This window comes from Syngnathus leptorhynchus, chromosome 12 (genome assembly GCF_054491065.1).
Source record: "Syngnathus leptorhynchus isolate UIUO chromosome 12, UIUO_Slep, whole genome shotgun sequence".
Lineage (NCBI taxonomy): Eukaryota > Metazoa > Chordata > Actinopteri > Syngnathiformes > Syngnathidae > Syngnathus > Syngnathus leptorhynchus.
The window spans coordinates 7,171,050-7,188,537 of record NC_141206.1 but is presented as its reverse complement, the minus strand read 5'-3'; the positions used below and the strand labels follow the sequence as shown (position 1 = coordinate 7,188,537).

The 17,488-nt window shown below is 43.3% G+C and overlaps 2 protein-coding genes across 3 annotated transcripts; both read left to right on the top strand.

Annotated features, from left to right (window-relative positions):
• The first annotated feature begins 2,453 nt into the window (after positions 1–2,453).
• On the top strand, positions 2,454–13,218 carry arvcfa (ARVCF delta catenin family member a). 2 transcript variants are annotated; one of them, XM_085926484.1, is made up of 15 exons: positions 2,454–2,591; positions 5,845–6,021; positions 6,878–7,383; positions 7,465–7,943; positions 8,022–8,205; positions 8,322–8,439; positions 9,168–9,339; positions 9,873–9,890; positions 10,487–10,614; positions 10,681–10,831; positions 11,046–11,238; positions 11,310–11,421; positions 11,633–11,717; positions 12,082–12,161; positions 12,802–13,218. In XM_085926484.1, exons 1-15 carry the CDS (start codon positions 2,571–2,573, stop codon positions 12,892–12,894), a joined length of 2,517 nt encoding a protein of 838 aa, XP_085782610.1. In that variant the 5' UTR covers positions 2,454–2,570; the 3' UTR covers positions 12,895–13,218. The 2 variants fall into 2 exon arrangements, with proteins under 2 accessions (XP_085782610.1, XP_085782611.1); XM_085926485.1 differs by having other exon boundaries at positions 8,304–8,439.
• Positions 13,219–15,348: 2,130 nt separating this feature from the next.
• bmp10l (bone morphogenetic protein 10, like) lies at positions 15,349–17,287 on the top strand. Its single transcript, XM_085926541.1, has 2 exons — positions 15,349–15,679; positions 16,359–17,287. Exons 1-2 carry the CDS (start codon positions 15,349–15,351, stop codon positions 17,285–17,287), a joined length of 1,260 nt encoding a protein of 419 aa, XP_085782667.1.
• Positions 17,288–17,488: the final 201 nt, after the last annotated feature.

Below are 17,488 nucleotides of genomic sequence, written 5' to 3'. Positions count from 1 at the left end.
AGGACTCAAGCCGCCGCTCAAATGACTTTTATTGTGCTTTGAATTGTGAGCAAATATTCAAGATAAATACACTATGTGAAAGCTGCAGTGAACTCAACTAAAACTAGGCTATTTCCAGTCCCACCAATTCTCAATATAGTAACATTTGACTCCCTTAAAAAAAAAAAAAAAAACACCTTTGATTTTCCTCCTGTAACAAGTGTGTAGATACCGCTCGCTGACCTAGATTTGGGCGGCTGACTGCTTTGCTCAGGGCTCATTGATATGCTTGATTGTCATTTCCCTGCATCCCCCCCCCCCCCCTCCAGACAACACAAAGCTGCATTAAAAACACGCTCAGATGCGACAAATCAAAGCAATTAAGATTCAATCTACCAGTCATATTTTTCCTCTCTACTAAAATATACAGTGAGACCTTTTTGGTGTATTCAAGCCAAGTGTGACCTTCTGCAGTGTTAATATGCAGCAGTGGCCTCATATGAAAGTACACACTTGCTGATTGTTGTGTGTATTTGTGTGTGTTAACTGGAGTCAGCCTCAGTTGTTCATGCCAGCCTGAGCACAGCACAGCACAGCACTGTGTGTGTGTGTGTGGATGTGTGTGTTGGTTTAATTAGGACAAAAATCTACACTGGGTCCACACAAAAAGAAAAGAATGAGAAAGACCCTGCGGAGTCTGTGTGGGCTTTTCATCGCCATTAAACTGACGATATGCGCTCTGATGTTGCAGTTATTCGCTGGCAGATTGTCATCGTGCACTTGTTACACCCGGCTGATACATAATAAGAAAATATTTTGGATACACAGATGATACGTTGGATATGATACACATAGATTAATAGCGCCATTGCTATATAGCTCCATTCACTTTTGCACTTTCACTTTGTTTGATATTGACGTCAGCCTTTTTACATCCGGTTAAAGAGCGCTGATTGATTGGATACGTGCATTCATTTTTGAGAAAATGTTGACTTTATGTGGCTAAGTTAACCAACAACGTTGCTGATTTGTTTCAACAAGGAAATAGAATTTTGGGCTACTTTCAGAGCAGGATGTCTACAGCTAGTTTACACAACGCAGAGTGGAGGCCTGCTTCATCGGCGTCAGCTTCTCTGCATGGTGAGTATGGTGTATTTTATTTCAAAGTATTTGTAATGATAAATATTGATAGTGAATTGCTATTCTGCGGTGTGGAAAGTTGGAAGAGACATGTAGCATTTTAATGGTGAGGGCCTCTGCCCGCCATCAAATTCTAATGTGCTTTTTTTTTTTCCCGATCAATTAAATGTGTTTCGATGATGATAAGCACAGTGCCGAGTGTGAGAAACAAAAGACCAACTGCATGCAATTATCCGTGTTTTGTCATTCCAGTGAAAGGAGAAGAAAAAGCACAAAAAGCAAAAGACACATTTGTGCATGTTAAAAGGAGTTTGCTTGGCCCTGAATCTCAAAGAACTACAGCAGATATAGAGCTTGACGCGTCCTTCATCTTTTTTAAAGACTGGGGGGGGGGCGTGCAAAATATTTCTTTTCACAAATTCCACTGGAAACTTTCCACTGCACATATAGAAAATGCTCATTTGTGATCTAATTTGCTTGTCTCTTGATCCGAACAGGCGTGTTTGACTTTTGCTTTTTTGAATGAGAAAACAACAAAATAGTATGATCCAAATTCTGCAGACGCTAACAGAAGAATAGCATTTATTGTATTTTAAGTAACTCTGTACGATGCTAGCAATTTTTCAGAGCGGATAAAGAATATATGCCTGTATTGATTATAAAACGCAACCATCAACGCTAACCCATTAGCATGTCAATTGTGCTAGCATTAAGCTAGTGTGCCATTGTTAAGGCATTGACTCTAATTCCTAAATAGACAGTGCTTTTGGTGTTGCCATTTCAGATGGGGAAAAAAAAATGTGAATAGGTGAGTTTGTGAATTGTGGCCTGAGAATATGCGTGGGATGACCGTAGTGCAAGTTGTGTTTCCTCTCCATGGATGCAAGTTGCCATGTTCATCCTCGCTGCCTCGCAACCAAACTAGAGCGGGCATCTCCCGGGCGCCAGCTGCATCTGCTTGCGAACCCTTCGGGAAGCTTGTGTGTTACTGTGTGTGTGTGTGTGTGTGTGTGTGTAAGTATGTGTAATTGTGTGTGTGAATTTGATTGCTCCTATGTGTGTGTGTGAGCAGATTGCAGGGTAGTTTTTTTTTTTTTTTTGCACTCACCCTGAGCCATTCCACTCTGTGGATTCAGCACCTTGCTAATAGCGCACGCATTAACTGCAGCTCATATCAAGAAGGAGGTGGGGTCCCCTAACTCCCACCCCTTCCACATTTGTGTTGGACAAAATGTGTGCATGCCTTTGCGTCTGCCTGCAAAGTGTGTGTACTTCTGAGGGAGGGTGTGCAGCAAAGAGGGAGGGTGTGTGTGTGTGTGTGCACTGGATGATGTTTGAACTGCCTCACATGCTCACAGGCAGGAATTAGGCAGAGGAGCGAAGGAGGAAGAGGAGGAGGAGGAGGCACCTCGTGCATCAATCTGCAAGGGAGAGCGGAAGGAGGTTCCACCATGCCTGCACAAGTCAAGGAGGTACGTACATGTGTGTGTGTGTGTGTGTGTCCTCCTCTTCCTCTCCTGCAGAGATGGGAGCGTGTATTGTGCCGCTGTCATGCAGGAGGCGTCAATTGCCTGCTGTTCGATGCAGTCTCCTTGTGTTGCATGAGGAGGAGGAGGAGGGCATGATGCTCACATCTTCATCAAGTCTGTGTGTGTGTGCGTGTGTAGAGCACATAAAGGAAAACAGGGTGCTGATCTTTAATTGTGTCATGAGATGTTGCTCCAATAGGTAGAGATGGAAAGGAGGAATAAAATAGTGCACACACACGCACTAGTCACAGTGTGGTGAGTGTGCTGCCGTGATGTATCACATTAAATCTGACCATGCAGCATTTAACTATTTGAGGGCAAGCGAAGCAAAGTGGCAACAATGGCAACTTTTACTGGCTTTTGGCTCACGGGAGGACAGAAAAATTCGACATTGTACGTGTGTCGGGTTGTGGAGTGGGCTGTTTGGGCTAGTGGTGGCAGGATATACCATTTATGTTGCGACTTGGACTGCTTAGCATTAAAATGTGCTAAAATATATTTTTTAAAATTATTATTATTTATTTATTTGTATGTCTTATTTTATTTCTTTTTATTTTTGATTTATTTTTGATTAAAGCGCAGGATATTTGATTGTGATTTTTTAATTTACTTTTTAATCCAATAAAAAAAAATCATTTTTATGATTTCCTGTTAATCTTTATTCATTTTCTTCTTTTCTAGTAGATTTCAGTGAAATTGCCAATATAATAATGACTAACTGCAAAGGCAATTTTCCCCAATTCTTCATTTAATTAATTTCTCATGAAATGCATTGTAGCTTTTTCTAATTAATTTCACGGCATATTAGACGGCAGATCCTTTGCTTCCCCACGAGGCATTCAAGGACCAATTTTGTTTCCGAATTCCCGCATTGTTACGTTGGAGGCGTGTACATCGCTCGACGTGAGCCAATCAACGGATGGCGGCGTTGTGACATCATCATCGAGCTTGAGTGAAATGAACAATGACACCATTGAACATTCTAGTTCAAGTTAATATGCACGAGTTTGCAAATTTTGATGTTAGCCGTGCCCTTGAGCTGCATCCTAAAAGTTGATCTCATAGACTTGCTGCAACTGGTTTCAATAAAAATTCTCCAAATTTTCCCTCATCAGCATCAGCAATGGCAGACTAATACTTATCCTTGTGTTGGTTAAATAATACATGAAGAGGACTTCAAAAAATAATCACGTTAAATTGTAATATTGAGCCGGAGGGGGGAAAAAAATGTGATGAATTTTTCCAAACTGTTTATTTTTTTTCCCCCACTTGTTTCGGTCGAGCTCTCGTCAGATTGTGAGCGATTCTCTTGACCTGTTTGGACTTTTGAGTGACGCTGCAGTGGCTTATTTGAATAAGCTTTGACTCAGAGCTGGCCCGGCGTCCCCTCCGGAGCTTGACTCATCAGACCGAGGGGACAAGAGGGGCCCTTGTCTGACCAGACGTTATCGCCCCACCAATCCTTCATCATCCCGTCTACAGATGATTTTTTTTTTCCCTCCCCCTCATAAAATACCCAATCAAACAACCCCTGGAGGTTGTTTGAGTCTGATGGTTACAAGATACTTCCATCTCCACATTTGGGTTGAGGGGATGAAAGGAAGAAGTGAGAGCTCTTGTGTTCTTTTTTTGTCATGCAGCAGAGTTGAGTTAGCCACTTTAAAGCTGCGAAGCGAGGAAGAGAACGAGAAATGGAGCGGAATTGGTGGATTGGATTAGCTTTTAGCATTTTGGCCGCACGCTTGTCCACTCTATTGCGCCTCTGTGCATAGAAGTGATGAATTTCATATTCATCTGCTTGTGTCCAATGGGATTTTGTTTTATTTCATTTTTATCACCACCTCCAATCTGTTTTCTCTGGCAACAAAGCTCACACTGAACAGTCTCATTATAAAGCCAGCCATTTGTTTTCTATAGCTTGTCCTCATTAGAGCAAAAATCACCTTTTTTTTTGTTTTGCTGATTTTGGGCATTTTGCTCGTTTAAAATGATGATTTGCTTTTGTGGGCCATGATAAATGATGTGGCGGCCCGAATCTGGCCCACGTGCCTTATATTTGACACCGATGCTTTTAACAGACTTCCTGGATTGGTCACTAGCCAATCGCAAGACACAAACAAAGCAGTAAAACAGGCCAAAATCCAAAATGGTGGGCCACTGCTCACCTGTGCTGTGCCTGCTGCTTGTATTAAATTTAAGTCCATATAAAAACATTCGAGTCCATTTTTTTCCCCCCACCACAGCTCCATCTGCTGGATGGATAGCACTAAGCCTTAATATAAAATCAATGCAGCATATTTCTTATGGAGCTGTCAGGTGTTATTTCTTTTCACATTTGTCCGGGAAATGATATCTTAGAGTCTACGTTTACTACATTTAATCATCCCCTCCGTAATGGTCGCATGGATCATTTGTCCTCGATATTCAATGGATGCAATCAAAAGGCTGTCAAAAGTGAAATGAGTGGAGCAGACAATCAGATAAGGATGAACTCGTTAGTGCTCCGAAGAAGTTTTCCTCCCACGTACACATCACGTAAAAAAAGTGACACCTATTTAACAGTGATCGACTAGGATTTTCCAAATCCTCTTTGGTAGACACAATTAATTAATTAATTGATTAAATAATTAATTAATATGATGTGCCCTAAACTTGACCCCAAAAAATCCCCATAATGTGCAAAGATTTTTTTTATTTATTTTTTTGTCAGGTGCTTGGATTGAAATCGTTTTAATGGCCCTTCAGTTGTTGCTAAACCACATCACCCTCTTCTACTGTCTTTAATAAATAAAACATGCATTCATTTCCCTAAACAAGGATGAGTCAGTTGAAGTCAAACGGAGTAAACATTGCTCTATAGTTGGTTGGCTATTTCACTGAAAAAAAAAGAAGATATTTTTCTTTTTGCGCAGCCCTGCTAGACGTTTCCTGTCATTTTGAATCGCTATCAAAAGAAAAAGAAATGTGCTCAGTCAAATCACTGCGCAAAGTTTGGCAAAGTGCAGCGAAAGGACACGTTTATACGCCTCGGTATGAAAGTTCAGTAATAGCTTGTTATGCCTCGAAAAGGAAGAACACCACTTTCCCAAATGTTTATCCATCCAATTGCAAAAATGTGTTTGTGCTGACAGGGAATGTTTCAAATGCTGCTGAGTTGTCATCCCTCAACTGCTCATCCATGTGTTTTGGTGTTTAGGAGCAGAGCTCAGAGGGGCCTCCTGCATTGTCACCCTCGCAGGTGAAACACGTGGCGGCCGATCTGCCGTCGGCCAACAACAACAACGACGAATTGGACACGTCCGTCGCCTCCGCCATGACTTCCACCAACGATAGCTCCACCGAGGCCGACACACCCCTGCAGACCGACGTAGAGGTGAGCCGCTCGCTCGCTCACTCACTCATGATTGATTGCATTTGAAATCAAAATGAACTTTCGTATCATTCACTTCAATTTATTCAGTCCAACCACTTTAACTAAATTCACTTTGCTGTTGTTGGACTGAACTTAATTCAAGTTCCTTAAACTGGATTAAAGTCCACTTTTGTTGACGTCACTTCTTTCTCGGTAATATTTGGTGACGTATGACCAAAGTACAATAAAATGACTTTTCGGTGTGTTTGGGCTAATGAGGACCCCCCCGCTGGTGACCATAGCAACCAACTGTGTGTAAAAGCAAAGCATTCACCCAGCAATCAAAATCTAAAAGCAGACATATTTGTCCATTTTCATCGTCTATGGAACATCGGCTGGACCTTGACATTTTCATTAGATTCAAACATAAACTTATTTTCAATTAAGATGGGGTCATTACTCCTTGGCAGCAGAGAGGGTCTCGTTAATTAACGGGAGCACGCATTAAGTGAGGCAAGATGATGAGATGAGATTGTCGCTATGGGAAATAAGCAGGAGCTCACGGTACAGTTCAAATGTGCCATTGCAAGTTTCCTATGTTGCCGGTAAACCGGAGCTATGTACATTTTTGGGGTCAAGGGTCATATTGGATTTTTAAAACAGACACATAAGCGAGGCATTTAATTAATGAATTAATTATTCAATTAAATGTTTTAATAAAAAAAATTGGATTCATTAAATATTCATGAATAATAACATTTCTCCAAAAAGAAAGAAAATATTAAGACTATCCGGTGGGCCAGATTATGGAATGGAGTGGGCCTTATGTGGCTCCCGCTCCACACGTTGCCTACCTGTAACATTTCTGGGTTTGTAGGAGTTGAAGGCTGCAGATCAGGAAGTTGACCAGAAGCCAGAAGAGCTCAACCTTCATCCGTCAGATGCGCCAGTCCGAGTCACGCATAACCCGCCCATTCCGGACGCTGAACCTTCTCACACACCCATCACAACAGCCACTCAGCCGGTTCCCCAGACGACAGATCCTCAGCCTGCCAACCTGGACAACCAGAGCCGGCTTTACGCCCTCCCTGAGGGCTACAGAGCCCCCGTGGGAGATTTACGCACCGGCTACGGCAGCCTGTCCCGCGGCAGCAGCGCCCTCCGTGGCTACTGGCCAAATAAGAACTTCCAACCTGGGGCGCACTTCACGTTGCCCTTCCTGAGGGACAGCTACGCTCCGACGGGCGAGGACGGGGATCAGTCGGACAACCCCGTGGACTTGAGGAACGACCACCCGGCGGCGACCTACGCCACCTTGGGAGGGATTCACAACTTGAGGCCCATTACCACCATGGAGCTCCTCAGGGAGCCCTCGAGAACCAGGTTTGTCACGTCCCCACATATTTGTCAATAGGTCCGACTATCAACGTGTTGTTGGATGAATGTATTTTTGTGTTCCTCAAGAAGCGGCTACGACGAAGCCTTCATGGCGCAGCTGGAAGGCAACCTGAACCCTTTCTTCCAGGCCATGTGCCGAGCGCAGACCTTGCAATTTCCCCACAAGCGCAGCAGCATGGTGAGCCTGGACAGCATCCGCAGGGACCCCCGTTGGAGGGACCCCAACCTCCACGAGGTCATCTCCATGCTGGCTCACCCCATGGACCCGGTCAAATCCAACGCCGCCGCTTACCTGCAGCACCTGTGCTACGAGAACGAGCGCATCAAACAGGAGGTCCGCCAACTCAACGGGGTGCCCATGTTGGTGGACCTGTTGGACCACCCTAAACCCGAAGTGCACCGCAAGGCCTGTGGAGCGCTGAGGAACATATCTTACGGGAAAGACCACAACAACAAAATGGCCATTAGGAACTGCGACGGCATCCAGGCTTTGGTCCGACTGCTGAGGAAGACGAGCAACATGGAGGTCAAAGAATTGGTCACAGGTAAAATTTTTAGTATCGGGAAAATCGAGTAGATTGAGTCACTCGTATCCACGAGCGTTTTATCTTCTTGTCCTCCAGGTACCTTGTGGAACCTCTCGTCGCACGAACCCCTCAAGATGACGGTCATCAACCACGGCCTGCAAACGCTCAACGAAGAAATCATCATACCCCACTCGGGCTGGAGACGAGAACCCTGCGAGCCGTCAAAGCGACACAGCGCCGAGTGGACCACCGTTTTCAAGAACACGTCGGGATGTCTGCGGTAACCTTGGCTTGCCGGCGAGCAATAAATAATAGGCGGCCGTTAAATTTTTGCGATGGATAAGGATTTTCCTCCGAGGCGAACGCTTTTGATGAAAGACCGTGTCGTCGCCATAGGAACGTCAGCTCGGACGGAGCCGAGGCCCGACAGCGGCTCAGGGAGTGCAAAGGACTCGTGGACGCACTCCTCCACGCCCTCCACTCGGCCGTGGTCAACAAGGATACGGACAACAAGGTCGGTCGACAAAAAAAATCTACTGAGGATACCAAAAACGATGATAAAGATTCACGTTGAAATAAATCAGTGTTGCCGCATCCCCTTCTATCTCCCTCAGCGCTTACTTGATGTCAGTATCGGTGGCTGGTATCGGCAGCCTTCATCAGTACCCGATGACATATGGGTTGGCGACGCGTCCATTTTTTTTCTTGTGAATAGCCAAGCTGGGTTAGCCTCCAGCTCACCTCTGCTCTAAAGAGGACAAGAAAATGGAGGATAGATGAAGTGGCTGGCAAAATTGACCATTTACCGGATATATCGGGTCACTGTGTGATTCTTACTCCAGTATGGACATTTGCTACTTTAATAGTTGGCTAGCAAATGATGGAAGTTGATGCCAGAGAATGAAAGAAGGGGCTCGGAAGGGGTGGGGGGGCAGGAAGTGTCACATCTCATTGCGGTGATGTTGTTTTGGATGCAGCTACCAGAGGGGTGGGAGGAGGTGGGGAGCAAATGTTAAAATCCTATTGGCTCTAAGTCAGGAAGCATTACTTTTATGTGTCATTAAAGCATCACACTCCATCAAGTTAATTGAGACTATGCACCAAGGCTGCCAAGTGCACAGAAGCACGCAAGCAGGCAAGCGCTATATCGCCGTGCTGCAGGAAGGCAAATTAACGAGACATTTCATTGACGACGGTTAACAGAGGACAATTCTTCTTGTCCCTTATCTTCCCCCTTTTTAGTCAGTGGAAAACTGCGTGTGCATCCTGCGAAACCTTTCCTACCACGTGCACAAGGAGGTGCCGGGTTTAGAGCGCCTGCAGGAACCTCACGTCACGCAGATTATGAGGTCGGTGGCGCCACACCGGAAGAAGAACAACGAGCCTGACTGCTTTGGAGGGAAAAGACCCAAAGGTTGGTGCGGGCCATAACCTCTGATTGCCATTATTATTCCACGCTTTCGGGTGATTCATTTGACAAACTGCAGCCGGGGCACAGATTGCTGTTTCTTTACTTCAGGATGAGGCAAGTGAGGTTAGAATATTATTACATTTAAAAAAGAAATGAGGGAAAAAAAAGTATATATATATATATATATATATATATATATATATATATATATATATATATATATATATATATATATATATATATATATATATATATATATATATATATATATACATTTTTGAATTCATGCAACTTTTTTTTTTTTTTTTTTTTTACAGTGTAAAGTCATTTCCTTAATGTGTGCCTGTCCTCTATCTTGATAGAGGTCAGACAAAATTAGATTACTTAATGATGGGGAAAGTGATGACGTCATAGATTGTCAATAATAATGTCTTTTAATGAAGGCATATAAGCACTGAGAATTTCTATTGAATGTTTAGCGTCCACTGTAATCACTTAACATTTGTCTTTTTTTTTTTTTCTCTCACGCGCTTCAGAGGAGTGGTTCAGCCACGGTGAGTACCTTTTTCTTGTATATTTTCATTTTCTGATATTTTATTTCATCTGTGTGGGAAACAAGAGAATTCTTGACTGCACATTTATGACATGATATCGTCACCTTTGTACCAAACACAGACGTGCCGGCTGGTCGGCTTACTTGTTTGCTTTGTATGCATGGCGCTGCGGTGTGCTGCGAGCGGGAACTCGTTGAAATGCAAGACCACGCCTCAGCACCTGCCCCGCTCGAGGACACTTGCATTACTGCAACGGAACGACCCGGCAGCTGAAAGGCCGCCACTATCCCCCCTCGCCCCCCCCCAGCCCCGTCAATATACTGCAATTTCCACCCTTTAGTTTAGTGTTCAAATATCTTTTGTCGTGTCGGACGTTTAAAATGTGTCTGGAATGAGTGCGGATGTCATCCAATGTAAATTCAGCCTGTTAGTTTGGCAAGCAACCACAAGTGTCTATTACCAACGGCCATTTGTGAGCAGGGATAACCCGATAAAAAAAAAAAAAGATAATTTTTGCATTGCCTTGGTTCAAGGTGGAAAAAATTGAAATGATTTATCATTTTTTTGGGATATAATAAAAAAATGCATTTCATCAGGTTTGAAGATGCTGTACCAGCCCGAGGTGGTGAGACTTTACCTGTCGTTACTCGGCTGCAGTCACAATGCCAACACCTTGGAGGCGGCCGCCGGAGCCCTGCAGAACCTCGCCGCCGGCCATTGGACCGTAAGCGCACGATTGCTTCTTCACATACCAATGAAATGCCTTCAAACTAGTCTTTTCTCTTCATAGTGGTCCAGCTATATTCGAGCCACCGTGCGAAAAGAGAAAGGTCTGCCCATCCTGGTGGAACTGCTGCGTTCCGACGTGGACAAAGTGGTGCGAGCGGTAGCCATCGCTCTCCGTAACCTGGCCATGGACAGACGGAATAAAGATCTCATAGGTAAGTGCCGGGAGGTTTTCACAGTTTAGTATTTATGTTCATAAATATATTTATTCATACCTGTGGCACAGGTGGACATAATATTTGTTCAATTATTATGATTGAATGAAAATTATGATGAATTATGAAATTATTGAATGAATTATTGGAAAATATTTTTTTATTTTGAGTCTGTGCACTCTTGAAAATGTTTTTTCATCTCACTGTTGTGCAGGCAGCTACGCCCTGAGGGACTTGGTGGCCAACCTGCCGTGCGGCCAACAGCGACCGGCCAAAAATCTGGAAGGGGACACGGTGGTGTCGCTCCTCAACACCATTCACGAGATCATCACCGACAGCCAGGAGAACGCCAGGGCGCTCATTCACGGACACGCCATCCAGAAACTGGTGGCCATCAGCAGGTCCAGGTGAACCATTCCTGAGGGTTTTTCGTTTTAGCCGGGTAATAAATGTTTTTTTGGGGGGTTTGTTGATTCAGTCAATCAACGCGTGAAACCAGGGCAGCCTCCCATGTGCTTCAGACCATCTGGACCTACAAGGACCTGAGGAACACCCTCGCCAAAGCGGGCTGGAACAAAAGCCACTTTAAGGTATTAAAGTTAGATTATAGAGGCATAATATGCATTGTTGCACAATTTTAAACAGTTCGCTGTTGTTGCCATTGACGAGGACCTGAGTCGAAAGCACTCGGCAAATCACAAGCCATTAAAAAGTCAATTTTCCATAATGCGTAGCGTAAAGTCTTTATTGTAAAGACAGCAAAAGTGCTTTTTTATCATCATGTTTTTTTTTCTTCCAAAGCCGACAACAACCGCAGTGACGAAAAAAAAAAGTGTGAAGCAAAGCGGCGATGACATCACTTTGCCTCTCATGGACAAATCCCAAGGTCAGCTTTTTCATGAATATCAAATATTATATGATAATCTTCTACCAAAGCGAAATGAGCGTTGAGAAAGCTGAGTTCAAACAGACCAGATGGGGGGCTGAAGTTATTGGGGAGGCGTGAAGGCAAGGTCACTGATGCACAGACGTGTCAGCACTGGACTGGCCGGCTGCCTGCCTGCCAGAGTTCACAAGTGGGAGGAAGTCACATGTGGTGCTATTAAAGCATTCAAAACAACTTTGGGCATTTACACACAAAAATAAATGAAATTAAACCGAGCAATAACACCAAAATTCCATCAGATGGCTTATTCTTATTTATCGCAACTACTAGTAAATTACTCCGATGCACTGCATTTGTTTTTCAGATGTGTTTTCCAGCACTTTAGAGCCAAACGACAGAGTGGAAGATGGAATTGCACCTGTTGTTGAAAGAGATCCTCTTCCGGTAAATCATTTATTGTTTATCATACCAAATTTCCATGTGCAGTGGTGCCTTGAGATATGAGCGAGTTTTTTTTTTTTTATACTAGCCTTAGCTAGAATGATTTTTTTTTCTTTCTTTTGTTCAACCAAACAGCAGTCCGCTATCTTAATGCTAACTTCAAATAGTATTTGTGTTCCACTATTGGACCCATCAGGTTGAACACAAATGATGAAGCAACATGTGAACAGACAATATTACAGTACTCTCAATCATGTAGTCTTTATCCTCTACAAAGAATGGAATATGAAAGAATAATATTGGTGCCGCACTGATGAGCAGACAAAATGCACCTTGATTATTCAATGGATGCAATGTGACAATTTTTTTTTCTTTTTAATTCACTTTGTCTTAATTTCTTTATCATAAAGTATAATGTTTTGGAGTGGTATTAACTCTCTTTAAAGTACCCAGTAGGGGGAAAAAAAAAGATCCTTGTGTTTTGTGCATGGTCACGGAATAAATGAAAATTTGTATCTCAAGGCACTAACGTGTTTTGGATTTTGCATACTACTGCTGCTAATGCACTATTGTGTCACCAAGCCTGTTTGTTTACGCCACATCCAATAACGTTTGCATATCTGTCCCTCCCACCCCCGCGCAGGCGATAAGCGAGAGGAAACACTTCATCCGAGCTGGCAGGCCCGCCGTGGGCCTCATGGATAACAAACCTCCGCCGCTGGACTCGTGGGTGTGAACGCCACAACGCGGCCATTTAACAGTCCGACACTCGCTCTCGTGGCCCACATGCACATTTATGCAAATCGAGCCGACGTGTCATACCAACAATTCCAGTACCAGTAGTTTTTTTTTGTTTTTTTGTTTTGATGCTAGGAAATGATGTGCCAAATATTTATCTATGAGATGCTTATTTGTTCATAGATGTGATGGGATTCCCATATATAGAAGGACGATCATGTTAAAAAGCATCATGTGAAGTAGTATGAAATATGCAAATGGCGGTAGATGTAAGACTCCAAAGACAATTTAGTTTCAACACACACATAAGCACTTCAATCAGATTAAGATGCTAGTTTTTCATTCATTGAAAAAAAAAAACAAAAAAAAAGTTCTATCTTCAAATGAAATATTATCATCCAGATATTTTGGATCTACTACGAAATATATATTAGAATTACCGCGAGCCTGATTGTTAAGGGTGGTGTTGTATCACTGCCAAAATAGATCAATAATAGTTTCCATTCTGGTAATAATTAATCAAAAATATAAATAATGATGAATTTGAGGTGATTACTCACAAACTGGTCCATCTTTGATTCCTGAGCTAAGATGTGTAAATGTGTAAACAAAAGGACTGTTAATAAGCTAAATGGATGCATTTATATTGTGATATTTATTATATAATAGCCATGTTACAAATCCGAGGTCAATCGATGGTCCTGTACGTTCAATACAAAATCTGGTTTGTAGCCGCTCGCTCCCTTTTTGCATTGCAATGTTGAATGAAAGTAAACTATGTGCAGAATTTCTCATTTTTATTCCTCTTATCTTTTACACCATTTGGGCGAAGAAAAAAAAAATGTTCCAAGAGAGACTTTTAATGGCTTTAATTAGAATTAAAAGCAAAGTAACCGATTTGGGTTATAAGAGCAGCGTGTGTTGTTTGTCGAAGCTGCTTATGGTACTTGGCAGTCACTGGGCTGCAACATTTCAAAAATACAAAATCTTTTCCTGGTCACGGGCAAAAGGGAAAAAAACTCAGTTGTACTCACAAAAATATTCCTGTAATTTTCAAAATTCTAAGACTAGGCCAACCGTAATAATACAATAATGGAAGATTTTTTTTTTTAATACAGTCAAGCACCCTCTGTTTATTTCAAACTATCTACATAAATGATTTATTCTGTCCTGACGTCGGCATAATTAATTGGAAAAAGTCCTTTTATTACCCATTTTAATTTCAAAATAGGACATGATTAATCGCGTTCAACAGTGACGGATTACCATGATTAAAACCTTGTATTCCCCCCCCCCCCCATCGCCTGTTTGCAAAACACCTAATTGAGCTCATTGAATTAATTTGTCTTGAATTAAGCTGATGAACTGCAGAAGCCTTCCCGCATCCTCTCAGGGTATTAAAATAGCACAGCAGCAATCTTTATCGTACAATAAACGGTAAGATATTGGAGCTCGGTGTATGTTTGCGCAAACCTCCCCTCCCTGGTGCGCTTTTCTTATTTGCCTAAGAATGAGTTATTATTGTTGCTCTTTGGTTCTCCTAAAGCCAAGGCTTATAGGACAAACTAAACCCTCGAGCCATTAATCTCCAAATATGAGGATGATTTATTTGTGACGAGACAAAGGGAAGACTATTGTGAGCGGCAATATTTTCCTTGGGGGAGGCTTAATGACTTTGCTACTAAAGGCATCTACATTGTGGTGATTCAGCAATGACTCAGCAGCAGATTACGTCGGAATTATCGTCGGCGAAGCTCCGCGAGGTACAAATGCAATATTATGGGCTGTATTTTACCATTTTGTTTGACTGATACCGCATAAAAGCCTGAGAAATCAACATCATTTCATTTAATACAAGAGCTGCCTTTAAAAAATAAGTTAATAATGTTGTTTTACGACAGAGTTCCATTCCTATGTAATCTGAATTTTCCACAAAATTGGAAAGCGCTATATGTAGTTTTTTTTTTTGAAAAGTTTTGAAACGTATAAGTATATATGTATATATGTATGTAAAAGTATATATGTTATGTTTTACAACATTGCTTGCTATAGTCTATGATAAATCTTTGCGAGGTCAGAGGTAAAGTATTAATTACAGTAAATAACGGAATTAAAAAATGCCAGTCACATGACCACTTTTTTGTATTTAGCATTTGATAGGTTTGCTGGAATGTGCGTTCAACATCATTGTCAAAACGAGAAGGTAAGAGTGCCATGCGAGGGGTGGGTCGGGGTGTTTTAGAGGAGGGCCGAGCTGGACCCTGATGACATCTCCAAACATGTCAGCAGCACACATTGGGCAACATAGCCCTGCCCTCAGAACCAAAGCACACCATCGACAAGGGCGAAGCTGTTTTGTCTTGGCCTCGACGCCAACCCGTTGCACGCCGACCCCGGTTGAATCCTTCCACTCACATCTTGTCATCTGCTACTTTTTGGATAACCTTACACCATGACCCTCGAGTCTGTGATCCTCTCCTTGAGTGTCTTTTTCGTGACGTTGACCGCCTTGAGCTCGAGCAGTCCCGTCATGCCGGCCGAAAGTCGTCCCCAGAGGCCTTCTCTGCTTGGAGATGAGCGTGACGATACGCTGTTTAACGCGGACGACTTTCTCAGCCACTTTCTGTCTACCCTGAACCTCACCGGGCAGATGCAACTGGAGCAAAAGCCCCAGGTCTTCCCGAAGGAACCACCAGAATACATGTTGGAACTCTTTGAGCGTTTCGCCAATGACCGCACGGCCGTGCCCTCCGCCAACATTGTTCGCAGTTTCAAGAACGAAGGTACACACACGCACAAAATCTTAGAATATTTCGGCTTTTCACAATAGAGGTTTGTTAAAGTTTTGAAATTTATGCTTATAAAAACTGTTTGGCCTCTAAATATTAGATATCAAAGATACTCAAGTCTCATGGGTCCAAAAGGAGCTTCTCTGAGAGTACCACCCCAAATACCCTAAAGGATTCCCTGTAGAGTTTAAATCCCGAAAACCAAAGTCTGGAATGCACAATTCAATCTCAGTTCTTCTAGGGTAACATCCCAACTGAAGATTCGATCAGATTTTCCAGATACTGAGTTTTGTTTTGATGGTACTGCCTCTTTAATAAGTCATTGCCGACCTCAAGATTCACTAAACTCTCGGTAATAACGTATCCTACAAGACTACTCGCTATCTCTTGCCACTTTGAGGTATGTTTACAAGATTCAAGAGTCAAGGGTACGATCGCTGTTCTTTGAGGGTATTTCTATTTATCTTTGTCCCTAAAGGTTTAGTCCGATAAACTTGTTGATTTGAGGATACCATCCAATAGACGAGTCTTTGGCACACTGTACTAATCTGGAAATTTAAATGAATGTACTCTATTAAGGGTTGGAGTTGAAGTCCTAGTATGTAGAGGGTGTCACCCCAATTACAAGACCTTGAACCTCGCGGTATTAAGAGATACTTGTTGATATTTTCAGATTCTTCCCCCTACGGAGTGACAGTCAGGGGCGTAAGGATATTTCCGTTGCTCTTCAACATTTCCGTGCCCCGCCACGAGCACGTCACCGTAGCCGAGCTTCGCCTTTTCACCCTCGTCCAGAGAGCCCAAAGACCCTTTGACTGCAAAGTGACCATTTACAAAGTGCACGATGGCGTAGTTTGGACCAGGGAAGTTGGGAAAGAGGTGAGAAGGCGGGGTCAAGAGGAGGAGTCCAGAGACTTGGAGGAACTGGTGACGAAACACATCCACGCCAAAGATAAGAGCTGGGTGTCCTTGGACCTGACTCATGCCGTCGCACTCTGGCAGAAGTACGGCGTCGCGACGCATAAACTGGAGGTCCACGTCGCCATCTTGGGGCCCGAGGACCCGGAGGCGGTCATGTGGGATGAGGTCTTTGTCGACATCCAGCGAAACGTGGACGGAAAACACAACGCGGTGATGATCGTTTTCTCGGACGAGCCCAAAAAACACGATAACGCCCGTCCCGAGAACACAGAGCAGAATCCTCTCTGGCCTTTTGTCAACCGTGACCAGGACGAAGTGAAGCTTCTCTACAAAAGCCCCGCTCGCATCCGCCGTGGTGTTAAGGGCGAAAGCTGCAGGAGAACGCCGCTGTTTGTGGATTTTAAAGAGATCAGCTGGGACTCATGGATCATCCAGCCGGTAGGCTACGAGGCCTACATGTGCAACGGAGTCTGCAGCCCGCCCATGACCTCCGAGGTCTCACCCACCAAACATGCCATTGTGCAGACACTGCTCAGCGTGAAGAGTCCAGAGAGGGCATCGCGTGCCTGCTGTGTACCCACTAAACTGGAGCCCATATCGCTTCTTTATTACGATAACGGGGTGATCACCTTCAACCACAAGTATGAGGGCATGGTAGTGGCAGAGTGTGGCTGTCGATAGTGACGCACACACACATACACACACACTCAATCAAAGATAGAGACTGTGCACCGATGGAGTCCAACATATCCCTTGTTGTATCCACACATAGTCACACTTTAACAATGATACTACGTGGTGTAAATTGTATCAATGAAAATCTCCAGTTGTTATTTTTTTTTTAATGTTATGTCATTTTATGTCACCATCTCATATCATGGA